The 18,939-nt window shown below is 43.3% G+C and overlaps 1 protein-coding gene across 6 annotated transcripts in view; it reads right to left on the reverse strand.

The window, feature by feature from the left end:
* MGA (MAX dimerization protein MGA) overlaps positions 1–18,939 on the reverse strand; it is a 101,394-nt gene that overhangs the window by 67,304 nt on the left and 15,151 nt on the right. For all 6 annotated transcript variants that reach the window (XM_050954924.1, XM_050954923.1, XM_050954919.1 and 3 more), the window contains exons 2-5: positions 13,992–15,141; positions 4,339–5,266; positions 3,881–3,968; positions 3,597–3,692 (exon numbers count right to left, since the gene is read on the reverse strand). In XM_050954924.1, the coding sequence (XP_050810881.1) occupies positions 3,597–3,692; positions 3,881–3,968; positions 4,339–5,266; positions 13,992–15,055 (2,176 nt within the window). In that variant the 5' untranslated portion in view covers positions 15,056–15,141. The remainder of the gene's footprint in view (positions 1–3,596; positions 3,693–3,880; positions 3,969–4,338; positions 5,267–13,991; positions 15,142–18,939) is intronic.

Below are 18,939 nucleotides of genomic sequence, written 5' to 3' on the forward strand. Positions count from 1 at the left end.
CGAAACGCCAAGTCCGCCGGTTTTTGGGGCTGGTGGGATATCATCGATGGTTCATTCCCCCGTTCGCAGCGATGGCCGCCCCCGTGATGAGACTCCTCACCAAGGACAGCCCGCGACAAGTACGCTGGACCCCCGAATGTGACGAGGTGTTCCAGTCACTTAAGGCAAGCCTCTGCAGTAAGCCGGTCTTATTTAGCCCTGACTTCAATCGACCATTCATCCTGCAGACAGACGTGTCAGAGGTAGGACTTGGAGCTGTCCTCTCACAGGAGGTGGATGGGGAGGAGCATCCGGTCCTCTACATCAGCCGGAAGCTGTTCCCCAGAGAGAAAAACTATGCAGTGGTCAAAAAGGAAGCCCTCGCGGCGAAGTGGGCCTGTGACGCCCTGCGTTACTACCTCCTTGGGGCCCCGTTCACCTTGGTCACTGACCACTCCGCCCTTCAATGGTTGTGCCGCATGAAGGACCACAACATGCAACTCCAGTGGTGGTACTTGGCCCTGCAGCCACATGCCCTCACCGTCTGCCACAGGGCTGGGAAGGACCACGCCAACGCGGACTTCCTTTCTCGCCTGGGAGGTATGGACGAGCCTGGCCCCGTTGCCTGGGAGCCAGTCTTGAGGGGCTGTGTGTGTAGGGAGGCGCCCTGGCTCCCCGCCGCGCCTGAGAGGGACGAGCCAGAACAGATGCCTCCGTGGGCAGAGCCAGCGCAGCCTGTCCCCGCCCCCCGGAATGCCAGAGAGGACAGACGCTGGTGCCCGAGCTCCCGCCGGGCCCAGCCTGCCCCGTGCACACTACCTGGAGGAGCGCTGGCCTGACCTGCTTCATGCCCGGAGGAACGCTGGCCTGAACTTCCCCGTGCCCGGTATCCTGAGGAGCTGCCTGAGCTTCCCCCTGCTCAGTATCTGGAGAAGCTGCCTGAGCTTCCCTACGCTCGGTATCCGGAGTAGCTGCCTGACCTTCCCTATGCCCGGTATCCTGAGGAACCCATGGTCTGGGACCCGCCGGCGAAGGACAGGTACCTAGAGAGGGGGAGACTGGAAGTGGCCCGGGGGAAGCTGACGCCGGTCTGGCTCCAGGGGACCCTGAACCAATGTCAGTGTGTTGCGGACAGGATTCCCCACTGACTGCAGCGAACCCTTGCCGCTGCTAGGGCCCCGGGCTGGGACGCAGTGGAGAGGGAGGGCCTGCGTCCCCCCTGCCACCTCTCCAAGGGTGGCAGACTCCCCCTCCCCCTGGCCTGAGGAAGCCTCTTGTGCCGTTTAACTCGGTGTTCAGCCCCTGCTTGAGGGTCTGACCCTTACCTGGGTTTGTTGCTCCGCTGAGCCAGGGCTTGGGCTTTACAGACTGCTACCGTTCACTTGTTGCTCAGCCCCCTGCTGAAAGGCCTGAGCTTAAACTGCGTGCTGCCCCACTCTGCCCAAGGGCCTGGGCTTACATACTGTTAACTTGTTGCTCAGCCCCTGCTGAAAGGCCTGAGCCTAACTGCTTGTTGCCCCGCCCTACCCAAGGGCCTGGGCTGTAGACTTTGTATTCGCTCAGCCCTGCTGGAAGGCCTGAGTTGTGACCTGCTTACTGCCCTGCCCCACCCAAGGGCTGGGCTTATGTACTGTGTTGCTCAGCCCTGCTGAAAGGTCTGAGCCTGAACTGCTTATAGACTCTGTACTTACTCAGCCCTTGCTGAAGGGCCCTGAGCCTGAACGGCTTGTTGCCCCGCCCCTGCTCCAGGGCCGGGCTTATAGACCCTGTGTCAGCTCAGCCCCTGCTGATGGGTCTGGGCCCTGCATGGACTGCTGCCTGTAGGGAGGCGCCCTGGCTACCCGCTGCGCCTGAGAGGGACGAGCCCCAGCACCAGACCTTTACAGGCAACAAAACGATAGCTGTGTATTGTTTGATTTTGAGTGTTACCCTGGGATACAGAAGTTCTTGGGATCACTGCAGAAAGAAAGCATGCAGTAGCGACCCCAGGCTTGTGCCTGGTCTGGAACAAATCATCTGGCACTTGATGTTGGTGGCAAACAAGCTTATCATAGGGGTCCCCCAACAAAGGAATATCAGCTCTATAAAAGACCTCCGCAGTGATCACTCATGTGGTAAACAGATTACCTGCCAGGTTGTTGATGACACCCAAGAGGTGAAGAATGAATGGTTTATCATTTGTTGGTGTGACCCTGTCCAGTGCTTAACAGTTTCCAGACAGATGGGAGGCCAAATGTGCACTCCCTTGGTTGTTTACACAGTGCATCACATACATGTAATCTGCCAAGATCTGCACAGTATAGTTTTGAAGAAGAGATAGGAAGACCATGCAGGATAGCCTGAGGACTGAGCTCCAGGACACTGACATAGCGTCCCACGTCTTCAGGAATCAGGTCCCTTGTATTTGTAGACAGCTCAGGTGGACTCTCCAACCTGTCCCTGATACATCTGTGGTTAAAGTCATGATCAGGGAGGGAGCAAAGAACAGTACCCTTCCATGCACTTTTTTGGGTTCCTTCCACTATCTCAGTTCCGAGATGACATGATGAAATTGCAATCTTCTTGTTCATCTGGTGCATTGCTGGGAAATAGATTCACCAGAGCCAGAGTTGAGGGGACTACTGGTGAAGTCTGGCAAGCAGCAACACATACGTGCTTGCTACATAGGGCCTAGCAGACCCAGACACATCCATACCATTGCAATCAGGAATAATTCTAACCTAAGTAATAGCAACTGCATCGACAGGAACCTGTCCTTTGGAAGGTATGCTCTTGCTAACCCGAGTTGTTCAATACTCTTATGAACTCAGTCTGTGATGGGATAAGATGATTTTTTGTAGTTCACCAAGAGGCCTTGCTGAGAGAATAAAGACGACTTATTTCAGGCTTGCTGCCATGTCCTGCTGAGATCTGCGCCCCGCCCCCCCCCGACCCCTATCCCGACTGATCATCCAGGTAAGGGTATTCATGAATGTCTTTCCTTCTAAGATGTGTCTTTCCTTCTAAGATGTGCTACTACTACCTTTGGACACTTCATGAAGATATTTGGTGCCATGGAGAGTTTGAATGGCAATATTTTCCACTTGTAATACAGCCTCTAAGAAGGAAGTGGGTTAGCCAAAGAGTTGGGAAATGGGCATCCCCTGGAGCACTTGGGCCTCTTTCTTTGTGATTACTCTGGCTGTTAACTCTAGGAGTAAGATAATGTCCTCTGTCTCTGCTGGGGCTAGTAACCGTATGTTTTTCTATAGGGTGTCAGTATGTGGTCTTTGAGGAAATTGAATACTGTTCTCTGGCTGAAGTGCTCCATCACTGACTGCTCCCTTCTGGTTTTGGAATAAATGAATCTCACTACCCCAGGCAGCAAAGGGAAACTGAAGGAGGGCAGCTGCACCTCTGCCATTTATGCCCTCACACAGACACAAAAGGAAGCATCAGTGGCCACATCAGACACTTCTGTTCAAAAGTCTCTGATTCCATTCACATGGGCACCTACAGTGGGATCCACAGTGAAACATACTTGAAGAACCAGCCAAACTCAGGTCCCCACTGTGGTAGGCACAGTATTAAAACACAGTAGGAAACAATTCCTGCTCCAGAGAGCTTTACACATATACCTTCCTGGAGACTAGGATGTATCACTTGCTTATGCCTCAAGGACTTCAGATCTTCCAAGAGTTCTTTCTCCAACAAGCGTATTCTTGCTCGACAACCTGCTCAGAGAATGAAAGGTATTATTGTGTATGCAATGAGACAGCACATGCTATGCAAAATTCTGATACACTGTTTATTTAAATAATTATCTCCCACTGTGTCCTTACAACTTCTTTTATCAAGGCCAAACCACACAAATTCCACCCATCTTTTAAAAAAAAAAAAAAAAAAAAAAGTTGAGTGTTACCTGGATCGCTTGTAGCTAGTAAGGAAGTCTGCAGATTCTGTGATTCTTCTCCTCCAACTCTATCAACAGTGTGAATGTCAAGAGCTTCCTACATGCAAAAAGAGCCTCACATAAATGTAAAATGCTTTAAACTCAAATGTTCATCTTGACACAAGCTAGATAACCTGTTTTAATGATATGGCTATTAGACTGGCCTAATAATAATGCTTTACATAACTATGCACCAAACTCCAGATCCCAATCACTCATTCTCTCTGAGCCAGTGAGAACCAAGAGTGCTATGAAGGCAGCAAACGCAGACAGTGCTACAACTACAAATTTTTAAAATAACTTTTTCAGGGATTCCAAAGGAGAAATGTATTATTTTCAGCTTGTGACCACTGAGAAGCTAAGTTAAGCCACTGCTCTTTTTGAGCATATTAAGTTTTATTGAGGACATGGAAGAAAGAGTGATTTACCTTGGATGCAAAGGACACAAAGAGGACTCCATCCACATCCTCAAGATCTGGCTTAACATCTGGAAGGATACTCCCTGATCCCAGGGAGGCATTCTTGTTTGTCATTACATTCTTCCCTATGTTTTTAGGGGGTCGTCCAGCCTTGGAGATCTTTAGCTTTCGTGGCCTTCCTCTTCTACTTGGGCCTGATGACATAGGATTTTGATTAGTACCAGAACCCTTCTGGGACATGGGATTCCTTAGTACACCTGCTTTTTTTCTTCCAGCAACATCTTTGGCTGAAAAGGGGCCTCCTGTAGAGCTCCCAAACTTGAAACTAGATGATTTAGATATGGTCCATGGTGACTCTTTGATGGAACAGTACTTCTGTGGCACTTTGTTTCCAGATAACTGTTTTTTCACAGCTACTTCCTCAGTTTCCATGACTGTGTCTAAGCAAGAGTCCTTATGATTTTCAAAACAAACAGGAAAGGAGTCCAATATTGCACTCACTGGGGATTTATCCTTCTTACAAGAGGAAAGCATGGTCTGTGGCAGCTCAGAGATCTTTACCGTGCTCTTGGTGACTGCACAGGGCTCTAAATAGACTACAGGCATCTTCCCACTATCCAATTTTAACATTTTGGCTTTGGCAACACCTGAAGGGTTGGCCAGCATTCGTTTGGTGGGCCTGATTCCTGCATCTTTTCTGTCCATCTCACTGTGTTTTCTCAGTTGTTTCTCTAGTATGGGATCATCATCGCTATTGGAATATTCATCTGTTTCCTCATCTGTGTCTTCCTGCTTCACAGTTATTCCTTCGATGCACACACTTGATCCATAATCATAGTCATCTATTGGCTCCTCTTTAATGACTACATTGAAGTGTCCATTTGGGTCCAACGGGGATGCTACCCGGGAGCTGCTTTCATAACTGCTAGCGATGGGACTGGAGAAAATAAAGAAGAACTTTACCACACAGATGAAAGATACAAAATTCAAAAATCAGAAGATATCTTGTCATATCAATTGCATTTTCCTTCCCTAAAACAGATTCCTCAGTACTGCACAATAAATGATTATCACAGTAGGAAGATACTACTTTAGCAAGTGTGATAGACCCAGGACAGTTGGGCATAACAAAGTAGTACAAGGAAGACATACTGGCCATTGGATAAGCAGTTTTCTGTTCCCTGACTGACAGAGCAGGGGCTGCTTCAGGCTAATGACAACACCTGACTCCAATTAACCTGCTAAGAGTCAAGTGAGGTGTTAAGCACCTGACTCTAATTAAGGCCCCTCTGATGCTATAAAAGGGCTCACTCCAGTCAGGCCAAAGGGAGACAGAGGAGAGAAAGTAAGTGTGTGTTTGTGGAACTGGGAGCAAGAAGCATGCAAGAAGCTGACAGTAAGTAGCATACTGCTGGAGGACTGAGAAGTACAAGCATTATCAGACACCAGGAGGAAGGTCTGGTAGTGAGGCCAAAGAAGGTGTTGGGAGGAGGCCATGGGAAGTAGCCTAGGGAGTTACAGCTGTCGTGCAACTGTACCAGGAGGCACTCTAGACAGCTGCAGCCCACAGGGCCCTCGGCTGGAACTTGGAGTAGAGAGCAGGTCCAGGTTCCCCCCAAACCTCCCAACTCCTCATCAAACACAGGAGGAACTGAACTGCACTGTGGCTTCTACCAGAGGGGAAGGTCTCTGTGCTGTTTCCTGACCCACAGGTTAAATCTGTGAGGCGAGCAAATCCGCTAATAAGAGCAGTACCCACCAAGGTAGAGGAGGAACTTTGTCACACAGGACATTGCCCCCTATAAAATTCTCAGCCCTCTTTCAGAAGGGACTTTGGAACAACACTGAGGTCAGCTGAGCTTGACAGTGACTTGAAAGCAACTGCTGCTAGTTAGAACAAGCTTTCATTTTTAGGGTAATAATTTGCATTCAAGAAACATTATTATGCCATCTCATGTTTTTTCCTCATATAGGCTCCAGAGAATATGATGATTTCTTATTTTAGGTAGCAGGACTCTCTTCTCTCATATCAGAATCATATTTAAAAATAACTGGTATTCTAACATGTCCCATACGAAATCTCCCCACACATATGGAAGCCACTGAGCCAGATTCTGCTCTCAATTACTCCAGTGTAATTTCAGAGTAACTCCACTGATGTCAACTGACTTAGTCGGAGTTGAAATGGTATCAGTGAAAACAAAACTTGGCCAGACATTAGAGAACTCCAACTGCAGATGCAATTTCACTCTTATAAATAGGCTGTTCTGGGAGGTAAATATTGGTTGCTTCCCTTCAGTTTTGCTAACGCTATCAAAATTTGGCAGCCAGCCATGGAGAAGCAATGCACCTGAAAAATATAATGTGGAGATAGAAGTGGGTTCCCCACCCCTTCACTACAGATCAGAGAATGATAGCTGGAATTTCAGAAGCAAGCATATAGTAGGGCCCTACCAAATTCACTGTCCATTTTGGTCAATTTCATGGCCATAGGATTTTTAAAATAATAAATTTCAAGATTTCAGCTATTTAAATCTGAAATTTCATGGTGTTGTAATTTTAGGGGTCCTAACCCAAAAAGGAGTTGGGAGTGTGTGTCACAAGGTTACCGTGGGGCGGAGGGGTTGTAGTACTGCCACTCTTACTTCTGCACTGATGCTGGCGGCAGCACTGCCTTCAAAGCTGGGCAGCTGGAGTGCAGCAGCAACTGGCCAGGAGCCCAGCTCTGAAGGCAGAGCTCTCACCAGCAAATGTAAAGGGTGGCATGGTATAGTACTGCTACCCTTACTCTGCGCTACTGCTAGCGGGGCGCTTCCTTCAGAGCTGGGCGCCTGGCCAACAGCTGCCGCTTTCCAGCCGCCGAGTTCTGAAGGCAGCGCAGAAGTAATGGTGGCAATACCACAACCACCCTAAAATAATATTGTGACTCCCCTGCAACTCCCTTTTGGGTCAGAACCCCCAATTTGAGAAACACTGGTCTCCCCTATGAAATGTATGGTATAGAGTAAAAGCACACAAAAGACCGAATTTCATGGGAGAAGACCAGATTTCATGGTCAATGATGTGTTTTTCATGGCCATGAATTTGGTAGGGCCCTATCTATCGGTAGGTGACCTAAAGTTTCACCCAATAACCCCTCAACATCAAGGACAAGATAAAAATCTGTGGGCTTTCTAGGCAGAAAAGGATTCATCTGACCTTCTGCGTTAAGATTCTTAGATATAAGATGGAACGGAACAAAACAAACACAACCATACCCTTTTTAGCTAACTGACTAGAAAACACTAAGAGTGAAGTACTCAGCCTCACTTCATCAGGAGAATCTGGAAGCCAGTTTCTCTAGTAGTTCCACAATACTACTTGCTAGAGTGTCATTAGATTGTAAACTCTGTGGGGCAGGGATCATAGAAAACTGGAGCAGGATTAGAGGAGCTCTGCTATAGTGGAGGCATCAAACCAGCAATAAGCATATGATCAATTGTCTTAAGTTCAAATGACTCAAAAGTCTTTATTTAGCAGGGTGGAGCAAGATAAACTTCTTACAACATTTAAATAATTTCAATTTGTTCCTTACTTTGTAAAATCGATTAAATCAATATCTAACATACATATGGCTATCAGAAGAATCAAAGGTTTCTGTTAAGAAGCTGGACCATGCAAGTTTGCCCTCTTACCATCTTTTTGGGATCACAGAAAACTGCTTCAGTTGCTGACAATCTAGCAACTAGTATTGTGGAACTACTAGAGAAACTGGCTTCCAGATTTGCTCAACAGTTTGAGATTATCCAATACCAGGTGTGTGTGTGTGTATATATATCAGCTGACCACAAGACAGTATTGTTTTCTGTATTCAGACAATGTCCCACTTTAAGTGAGCCTCATGACATGCTACTTTACCAGGAATTTTAAAGTCTAGTACAGTGGTTCTTAAACTTTTTTTTTCCCCCCAAGGACCACTTGAAAATTGCTGAGGGTCTTGGCGGACCACTTAATGATCTTTCAAAAAGTTGTTGGTACCGTTACTAACTATTGTAAAGCACTTTGGATAAAAGTGCTATATAAAAACGTAATAATTAACTTTTTTTGTTCTACAAATAAAAGCACACAACTCATATTTTAATATCAGTAGCCTCTCCCCAACCGTGGCAGCCGCCGAGCTGGGCTAGGAAGGGGGAGTCTCTCCCTTTCTCCCCCGCTGCAGCAGCCCCCAAGCTGGGGCTAGGAAAGAGGGGGTTCTCTCCCTGTCAGCCACAGCCCTGGAGATGGAGAAAGTCGCCTCTTTCTCTGGCCCCCACAGTCCTGCACATCCCAATTTCCCCCTATCCACTCTTCTCATCCCACTGTCCCCTCCCACCTACCCCCTATCTTCCCCAAGGCCATCACCTCCCCTTGCATGTGCATCTTCTCCAGGATCCAGGCACCTAATTAGGAGCCACGCTTGCCCGGCTCCACTAATTAGGTGGGCAGCCCTTTATTCCTTCATGTGCAGCTGCCCAGGCACAAACCTTAGAAGGAACTATCTGCAGACCACCTGAATGGAGCTTGTGGACCAAGTTTGAGAACCTCTGGTCTAGTAGATTTTCAGGTTTCCCATACTAATATGGGAAAGAGCACAATGCTAAACTTTAATTGGGATGGTAAATCCACTGAAAAGGAAAATTAATAGTCAACTGTTCCTTAATATATTTAGCAGTAGCTATTGTCCATAAACACTATGAGTTACATAAACTGAATTAGATAAACCTCTCTCTTTTTAGGGAAGGAGAGAGAGAGAGGAAAGAATAAAATGGAAGGATTACATTTTTTAAAAGAGAGATATTTGTGGACAAGGAAAGTCAGAAAAATCTAAAGTATTAAAAAAAACCCCAAAATGCAGAGAAACAGAGGAAAAGATTTAAGGGGATGGAAGGAGAGAGAAGCAAAAACACACTTTCTGAACAATGCAAAAAGAGATACAACATAATCCAAAATAGGAATGGCAGAGGGCAGTAAAGCCACAAAGCAGAGAGACAGTACATCAAAAACGCAAGACACAGAGTAAATTACATTTTGAAGTTTGTTAGATGAGAAGTTGACTGGCAATAGTTATGCACAGTAAAATACCCCTACATTATTGCTTTATTTCTTTAAAATTCATGGCCATGATTTTGGGGGGAGGGTTTTTTTGGGGAAGGGGAGGTATGGTGGCATCTGGGCTCATAGGCTTAGTACTTTAGTTAGTTGCTGTTATTTTTCAAGTCTTGAGCACTTCATTCATGGAGATCTGAATATACACCACTTTTAATTGAGTAAAATTCTCCTTCCTGAAACACCCTTGATATAACTAAATTTTTTACTCATTATAATAAATTTAAATTATAATCATATAGATACAATATCAAATCAAAGCAGTGGTCCCCAAACTTTTCAGGGTCACTCACTCCCACCTCCCGGCCTTCTCCATGCTCCCCCGCTCACCAGAGCTGGGCCAGGAGGCAGCAGGGTCGGGAACAGAGCACAGGGGTCAGAGGCTGCAACTGGGGATGAGGCCAGAGCACAGCGGGGTGGTGTTCCCTCTCCGCCACCTGTGGGGACTGGCCTGGGCTGCAATGTGCCCCCAGCCTGAACATTCCTCCATTCCTTCCCTAGGGGGGCATGCCCCATAGTTTGGAGACCATTGACATAAAGAAATGTACGGGACACATATTTGAGACTCCCAATGCCTTGGAAGAATGAGAGAATTCTTGTGCAAACATGAAATGCAGCAATAAATGAACTTCAAAAACATGATCAAAATTCTCCATAAGGATGGTTCATTAGGGTAACCTTCTAAAATAGCATTCCAATTCTTCTCAGAAACAAAAATGTCTGCAAATACTTTCTTCTTGTGATTTTTTTAATATATCACACAGCAATTAAAGTTAAAAGTGTACTGATGGTATCTGAATAGACTTAAAACATTTTACAATGTATCACCAGTGAGAGACTGATTTGAAAACCAAAGCCTTATTTATACTAAATCGCTTTACAAACTGATTTAGATCCATCTTAACATACAAAACAGATACCAGGCTAGCCACAAAAAAGGAAATCAGTATGCTCCCCACCTCAAAAACAAAAATGTTGAGGTGGTCAAGATGTGTTTAAAAAAAAAAAGTGGTTGTAAGGAGCCTAACGCGGGTGCTCCAATTGAGGGAGGCTGGGCTACCTTAGAATGGTCATATGAAGCAGATACCTGAGAGATATATCAGTAAAATGGCTTTTGGAATGACTGTGGACAGAGGACAACCAAGGGGGAGATCAGGGACTTGGTATGTGGGCTGGATATCAACGGACCTCAGAGAGACCAATCTGCACAACAGCCTGGCATATGATCATGAGTTTTGGAAGAAAGCTATAAAGTCACCGACCTTGAACAGGGAAGTGGCAAGAAAGAAAGCTTTTGAAACTGATTTAAGTAAATCAGTGGTAACATCCTGCGGTATACTATATCAGTTTAAGTATACCTTATATCGGTTTAGCTTATGTTGATATGGGATCAACAACTTAAATCGCAGTAAGGCATTCTTAAAACAAAATAAGAGCATCCATAAGAGGGGTGTTGCACTGATTTAATTGAATCCGTTTCTAAGCAGATTTAATTAAGTCACTACAACTTTCTCGTGTAGACAAGGCCTGAGAAACAAGAAGTTTTAAAAAATGTGGAATTAATAGCTAGTTACAATGTTGTAAAATAGATCCTTCCTTACAGTGTACTTCTTTGATTGTGAAACTAAGACTCCATTAAATTTAGCAAAATATGATACTCCTTCTATAGTCTAGTCAATAAGAGAAATTATGAAGGTGTTCATCATGGCACCATAGTTAAGACTGAATTACATTTCACACTTAAAAGAAAATATTCAACCTCTGTTATGTATTAAAAAAAATACATACCCTTTCCTTCCCAAATCACTCACTTTTTTAAGTACTGAGGAATTTTTTGAAAATTTACAAGGAAATCCATTAATTAGTTTGAGTTAAAATTATGCCTTTTAAGAAATGCAACATCTTGGAATATATATTATTACACACACACAAAGTCCTAACAGCCATAACACATGCCATTTCTGCACAGCCAACAATAAACTACAAAAAATGATTGACAGTGATTGATAGACAGTGTTTCCCCTTAACTGCAGGTCATGAGAATGATGAACAGATTTAATGGAAAAGGCAATGCAAGATTCTTGATACCTATAGAGCATAAAAAAAGATAGTGGAGCCATTTCTTGAATGAGTTATGGAATATTTCTAGTTCTAAATTTTGGTTCCAGAAGTGAGAGAGTGAACGGAGACTGTCATTCCTGTGTAGAAGGTGGATACTAAAACTTAAAGAAAATACCTGGACAACGTTCTGAGAGTAGCACTAGGACTATGGTTACAAAAATATTATATATATATATAGCGTGTTTAGTTTTTAATAGAAATGTACTAGCACAGAGGATAAAAGAGGAAAACACTGTATAGTCTAGTACAGTATCCCCTTTTGTAGGAATTTTTAGTATGTTTTGGGTCTGAGATGACAACTGTTCTGAAAGAAAGGAAAGTGTTTGATTTTCTCTTAAGAGTTAAGGTGTCCTAAGTCAACAAATTTACATGATCTGTCATTGAAGGAGTACCTGTGTCGATCTTTGTCCTACAGAGCTGAAAAAAAAATTCCTGACTCCAAAAAACAAGATATTTGGAAGAACTGCTTTTTGTTCATCTGTACATTTGATACAAGGTTTTTTTTTTATCATCCCCGATTGAGGAAGCAAATTGTTCATTTTGAACAAATCCTTTGAGAATATCTCCAAATCACTAACTAATTTTTGTCAAGTTGTAAAGAGCAAGAATGACAGAACCATAAGAAAGATCTTGTTGGTTTTAGGGACCTTAAATTTCTTAGGTTTTTTTTTTTGGGGGTAGCCATTTAGACAAGATAAAGTAGTTTTCCCTAAAATTATGCAGGACATTCCTCCAACCCCAAAAAAGAAAGAACTCAGTAAAGCCCCTTGTGCCTACATGTGTCCAGCTGCAAGATTGGGGCGTCTTATAAACTTATAACATTTTTCCAAAGACACCTGCTCCAAGTTCTAAACAAAATCTTTTGGGACTGATAGTGGCCCAGGCTAAAGAGGAGGGATCACTTTTGAGAATACTTTTCACAAGATTAGTTTATTTTTTTTTAAAATCTGAATTTCTGAAAGGTGATATTGAAAATAAAGCAACAAAAACATGACAATAAGGAACACATTAGACCAACACCTTCCCAGTTTGGTCACAGGTGCTTTTAAAAATTAGAGTTCTCTTACTTTAAAGAATTAGTTGGGATACAGGTCTCTTGACCTAGAGGTTCTCCTTAGGAGACTTCTGCCTTCTGTTCATGAATACATGAGAAATTTAGGAGAAACTCTTATTTGTCCTGCCTTAAAGCTAGAAGAAGTTGCAAAATAAAGATAGTAATAATCCCCTTGGTCCTCGCGTGATTCCAACATTCTCATGAGGTATTACTGCTGCAGGGTTCAGGTGGCCTTATGGGGTTAGAAAACTATCACTTCTACAGTTATTCGTTGCTGCCCAGATCAACGACCACCTTGAAGGGACTGAGGAACATCTTCTGCTAAAGCTGAAATTATGGAAGGAGCACTGATGTTTGGGAATCTCTTCTGGTTACAAAAGGCACTGTGTGTAGTAGGTGCTGCTGCAGTGGCTTTACAGCTATGCCACATGTGGGACAATTTTTTCCTTAATAGTGATCTTTCACTATAGAAATACAGTTATTTTATTTAATTTCACTGGTGAACTAGTGATATGAGCTATTAGCTACTCTCTGCTGCACTGATAGGCAGAGAACTGGCAGCAATCCCAGTAAGGTGGCAGCCCAGCCTCTGGCATATATGCCAAGAAATCTGGGAGGAGAGAAAATCAGGTATATTTCATCTTGCAGGTGCCAGCTATGTCAATAATATGCTGACACAGGCAGACTGACAGTATGTGTAGACCGTTCTGCTGCATTACTTAGGGAAACCAGTGAAAGATACAGCAAAAAGCTGTACTTCACTAGGCTGTACTAACACACGCACATATAATGGGAACTGTTAAGAACACAGAGATTCACTTGGTACAGGTCATCTGGCAGTATGGGCTAAACTGCTTTGCTACATTGCTGAGAGAAGCCAGTGGAAGGTGTCAGAGGGTGGTACGCTAGGTAAGACCGATGAATACACATGCTTTATGGGAGTTGGAAGAAGAGTAGATTCAGCACACAAGTGCCTCAAACTGCCCTAAATGGAAGATCTGTAGGCTCAGATTTTCAGTAATCAGATCTATTTAAAGTTCCTTGCAGTTCATGAGATGAAATTTTCACCCTCTAAATGTATTTGTTGTGGGGAACAGTGATCCCCCAGCTTCTCTCTCAATAGTCACAGTAAATGAGTCAAAGTGCAGGACTGCAGCAGTCCAGCAGAAGGATGTCCATGTATGAGAAAAAAAGACCTTCTGTAAACCCAAAGTGTTCTGAAACATCACTTCAACCAAACTCTGGTTGTAAATCCATCTTCCCTCCCACCCCCACTGCCAAAAAACACACCATTTGACATTTTACTGGGAGTCCAGCCCAACCCAGCCCCCAATAGACAAAAATTGAAATGTACTCCTACCTTTCAGATACCTCTTGTTTTAACCTGGGCATATCACTAACAGGCAGGTCTGCATCCAGGAAATCCAGGAAGTCCCGTTCTGCATTAAAGGATTCTTTCTCCAAATCAATGTCTGATGGATTCTGAGCACTAAATGAAGAATCTCGATCTCTCTGCTGTGACTCTAATCCATCGGTTTCAGTATGTCGGCCACGATTGCTGGGAGAGCTGGAAACACTACCTCCTTCATGCTCTGAGCTACTATTTTGCTTCACATCACGCTGAGGTCTACTGTTCAGTCCATCATCTCTGAATCCTTTAGCAAAAGGGTTGTAATCTATCTTTAGCTGGGTAATCTGGATGTTCTGATAGGCTGTCACTGCAAAGAACTCTGTCTGTGGGAAGGTGAAGGTGTGTACATCAGGACCATTCAGCTGGATAACCTCTGTGGCTTTGTCTGCAGGTACCAGGTGAAGGCGCGGCAGATAGCGGTGCATAGAATGCAATATGATGTGACCTTCTTGGTCCAGAGTATTGTTGGTAAGCTTGAGTTTGTAGAAGGATACCGGCTGGTGCATCCAGTACTGACCAGTGGAGGGTGATTCTGGATGAATAAATACCCGTCCCAGAACATGGGGTTCTGCCTTCCCACTAGGCTCCCACCAGCGACCATTCCATTTATAGCGGTGATTGTCCACAGGAGAGATATCCATGACTAGGATGTATTTCAGATTGGAATCTAGGCCTGTAATCCAGTACCGACAGTATGGGAACATACGCCTCCCCTGTTTGGTCAGAATCATCTCTGTGCTGCGATGGTAGAACTCATTCCACATGCTGTTGTTGTCCAGGGTGACAGTGATGCTACCTGAGGTACAATCAGCTGGAAGGCAAGTCTTTACTTTGGATTTTACTGGAGTTGACACACTACTGGTAAGAGTACAGGCATCCCGGTTTGCTACTAGAATTCCTTGATCAGCTTTACCATTTCCCTGCTGCTGTTTCAAGATGACAAAAAAAGCAGGTGCTGCACCAGACACTGTCCCACTGTCCCGGTTACCCAACACAATCTGTTGTTTCTCCATTATGATAACAGGCACGTCTGTAAATTCTTTCAAATTAACTGCAAATTTGAAACAGTTCTGACAGCCTTTCCCCTGTGTTCACCATCCTGGAAACAAACAAGTAGACCCAGTTAGCATCAATCAAATGCAATATACTCCTCCCTTTATTTGAAGTAACTGGGTCACTACAGAAACATTTTTTTATATTTACACACATAAAACTACATTAAAAGGATGTAAAGGTTGCAAAGTCAAGCACCTAAATGTCAGAATTAATGTTGCATGGGAAACTAATTTGCTTCTCTTTTGCATATGTATAGCTGTTAATTACATGATCTTACACTATTTTTTTCCACAGGACCCAAAGTCTCATGCAATGCACAGGATGGACTGTACTCCTGGGATTAATCAGGGTTATGCAGTGAAGGAGACAGTTGTCTGTAAGACTCTAGCCTCAGTTTCTTGCAGAAGTTGAAATATGTGGAGTGAATGACGCAGGGAACTGCAGGAAGAAAAAGAATGGTCTCTTGGCAAAGATAGTTGAAAGCTACTCTGGAGAAGGGGATTCTACACCGACCTCTACAAGGGAGTTGCTATGTAATGCTAGACAAGTAATTTAAATCAGACTGTTTCAAGGATGGTCAGTTTCTCCTTTTCTAGGAGCTCAACGTGAGGCCCTGTTCTGTCGGATTTGCAGAAGTGCTGAGCACTCACAGCTGCAACCAAAGTCAATGGGAGCAGTATTTTGACTATATAAAGTGGTTTTAGTGCTAACTATTCTCAAATATCAGGCTCTAATAATCTCAAATTGACCATCCAAAATTAGTAGACACTTTAGATCTTACTCTCTGTGTGCCTCAATTCTCCATCTGCAAAGTGGGGATAATATCATCCCTCACCTCACAAGAGAGTGTTCTGAAAAAAAATTCAGTGTTTGTGAAATCACACACTACTGTGATAAGCGCCACAGAAAAGCCAATGACAAAATAAAAAATTTGGTCTTCAGAGCAGGGTTGGAAAAGTGTGCAGTCAATAAGGCATTGTTGTGTCAGAATGAATGACGACTCAAGATTGTGGAATTAAAATAGCATGCAATAAATAAAGCATGGATACACATACTGACAAAGATAAAACAAAACATTGGGTATCTACTCATTAGGCGAGCAACATCTATCTTATGCACTGAATGAGGTGGCATCCTATTAAAAAAAACAACAAACTATTTGTTCATGTAACTAAAGATTGTACCATAATGCATATGCACAAGGGGGGCAAATTAAGGTCACAAAGGCAACCTTAAACGTGACATTTCCTAATCTGAGTGCTTGATCTTGCAACATTAATGTTCTTTTAATATAGGAAATTACATACAAAAAACTATGATTTTAAAAAACCAAACAAAAAAAACAACAGAACAGAAATATCGTTATGTAGAATCATACTGACTCCCACACATGGATTAGCAGCCAGTTGGGAACAGTTAGATTCACCACACAGACCTCTGCCACTAGTGGTGAATAGATAACAGTAGGTTAACATCCTCTGGGTAGAACAGCCACTAAAGGGGGATGAGACACACTTTGCCAGTGTGTTGCACATATATTTGAAAATGACAGAGGAATGGTGAATGACAGGAATCTTGGGTTTCACTCTAGGTTCTGAGGCAGAGTTTGGCCTAGTGGTGACAAATCCTTCTTCCCTGATCATCCACACTTGACCCCTTCTTGCTCTGTCCTTTTGCCTCCCTCTCCTCAGCTCCTTGTCTGATCTCACTCTCTCCTCTTCACTAACACCCAGCTCAATCTACTCCTTTTGCCCTACTGGTTCAGATACTCCTCCTCTTCTTTTCAAGTCAAGATGAAAGCCTGAGTTCCAGCAAAAAGGATACTGAGAGAATGAGAGAGTCTACCTACTCTCATTTAGCACCCATTGCCACAGAAGTCCACAGCAGCCAGGAGTACACCTAGTGTAAACAGAATCTTCAGAGAACTTAGCTGCCAAATTCTAACATGTTGCTACTATGAGGCAAAAATATTATTTTCCCCAAGAATTAGGCAAGCACAGACAATACTGAAAGGGATTTATTTATGGTACCGGTAAGATTGACAAGCAGCTTTAAAATATGGTGCCATAGTGGCCAATTATATAATTTTTGTATTAATTTATTTGTACATAGAGATAGACACTGTTACAAACAAAAAGAGGACTTTTAACAAAGATAACAGTAGGAACAATACATACATATTAGACCCATCGTGATTACATCAATTATTTGTGACTACTTTTGGGGCAAATAGGTGGGGTGAGGGGTGGGCAGGGGTAGGGATGAGTGCTTACAGATATCCAGGGGCCTTGAAGGTGGTCAGCATTGTTCTTACCGATAAGCTGAACTAAGTTATCATGTATTGACAGAAACTATGTCCTTGCTTCTCAGCAGTTTCTGTCTTTTCTGCTAGCTAAATTTTAACTTCTTCCTGACACCATTAAGTATATGCAAACTGAGATTGGGAAGGGTTATAACTTTGCCAAATTTGGATATTTTTTCCACACAAAAACAGGAAAAGGTACATTCCTTCACAAAGGCAAGCCCATGACCAAACCTCAAGTCTCTGCTCCAAAGCAGAGAGAGATGGGGTGCTAGGTCTTCTCAATAAAAGATTTAAAAAAACCATGGAAAACCCCAACATTTTCCCCAATCTCATTCTTGGAAATGGCAGAACCATTTTTGCTGAAACCTTCCACAAAAATTCAGTCAAAGCAGGCAACCAGCACGGAAATTTTCAGCCAAAACTACTGAAGAGTGGCAAAGTTACAAGCAACTAAAAACAGGGGTCTTATGGTGGCAAGTGTCAGGCAACCTCAACTATAAGGCAGTGCTATCAGTTCTGCCTATAATAGTGTCACTGTAAGATTATGAGATAGTTATGCAAATAATGAAAATAAGGACTCCAATCATGCTGTAATTACTCCCACAGTTTTATATATATGTAAGAGACCCTATCTGCATATTCATTGTCTTTCTACTCCCCCACTACGCAAATGGTGTATCACTTTAAAAAAGATTTTTTTAAAAAAATTGAAAATCCACAAGTGAGCTTGTCAATTTGTATGGTCAATTCCACCCTATCATCACTTTGTAGATACCAATGGAGTTTTTTAAACTTTATTAAGGAACAAAACCTGAACTTCATCTTGGTATGGTGTCATTCCTTTACTTTTAGTTCAGCTCATCTGCTTTTCATATTCTGGAGAACATATATTTGCAACTTTCATAGTCCACACTAAATATCAGAGTTTTTCACCCTCATATTAAATATGTAAGAAATGCAGTGTGGTAAAATACAATACTAACACAAAATTCATTCGTTATGTACATGCATAGTCTGAAGGAACCAGAATAAGGGAGTGGAGTTGAGGTCAGTAGCACTAGGTCACTTGGGGAAAGTGATGTCTCTGCCAGATACTTGTCCCAAATCCAAACATACTTTATATGAATTAGATATTTAAGAGCAGTTTCTTTAACTGTGGAACACCGATAACTGTTATTTATGATCTGATTTCAAGTGTGGCAAAGGTCAGAAAAGTTATATCATTCCATATAACAGATCAACTCCTGGTGTTTCAGCTAGAGGAACTTCATAATTCAGAGCAACTCAGCATGTCCTGACTCTTCAATAAACCTCACGCCAATGAATGCAGGGATGCAATCTCCAGGCAAGAATAACCAGCAGCTGACCTCAATTCACAGTAAGTGCATGAAACTGAATGAATTCCACTGTTTTTGAAGACTGATGAACTTGTACAAGGGGGAGCAAGACTTGTCCATTTGCAATATAATGGGAAATTTCTCATTAATTGGGATGGCTATGCCTGTGTTTCAAAAAGGATTAACAAACTACAAGAAA

This window comes from Gopherus flavomarginatus, chromosome 5, assembly GCF_025201925.1.
Source record: "Gopherus flavomarginatus isolate rGopFla2 chromosome 5, rGopFla2.mat.asm, whole genome shotgun sequence".
NCBI lineage: Eukaryota > Metazoa > Chordata > Testudines > Testudinidae > Gopherus > Gopherus flavomarginatus.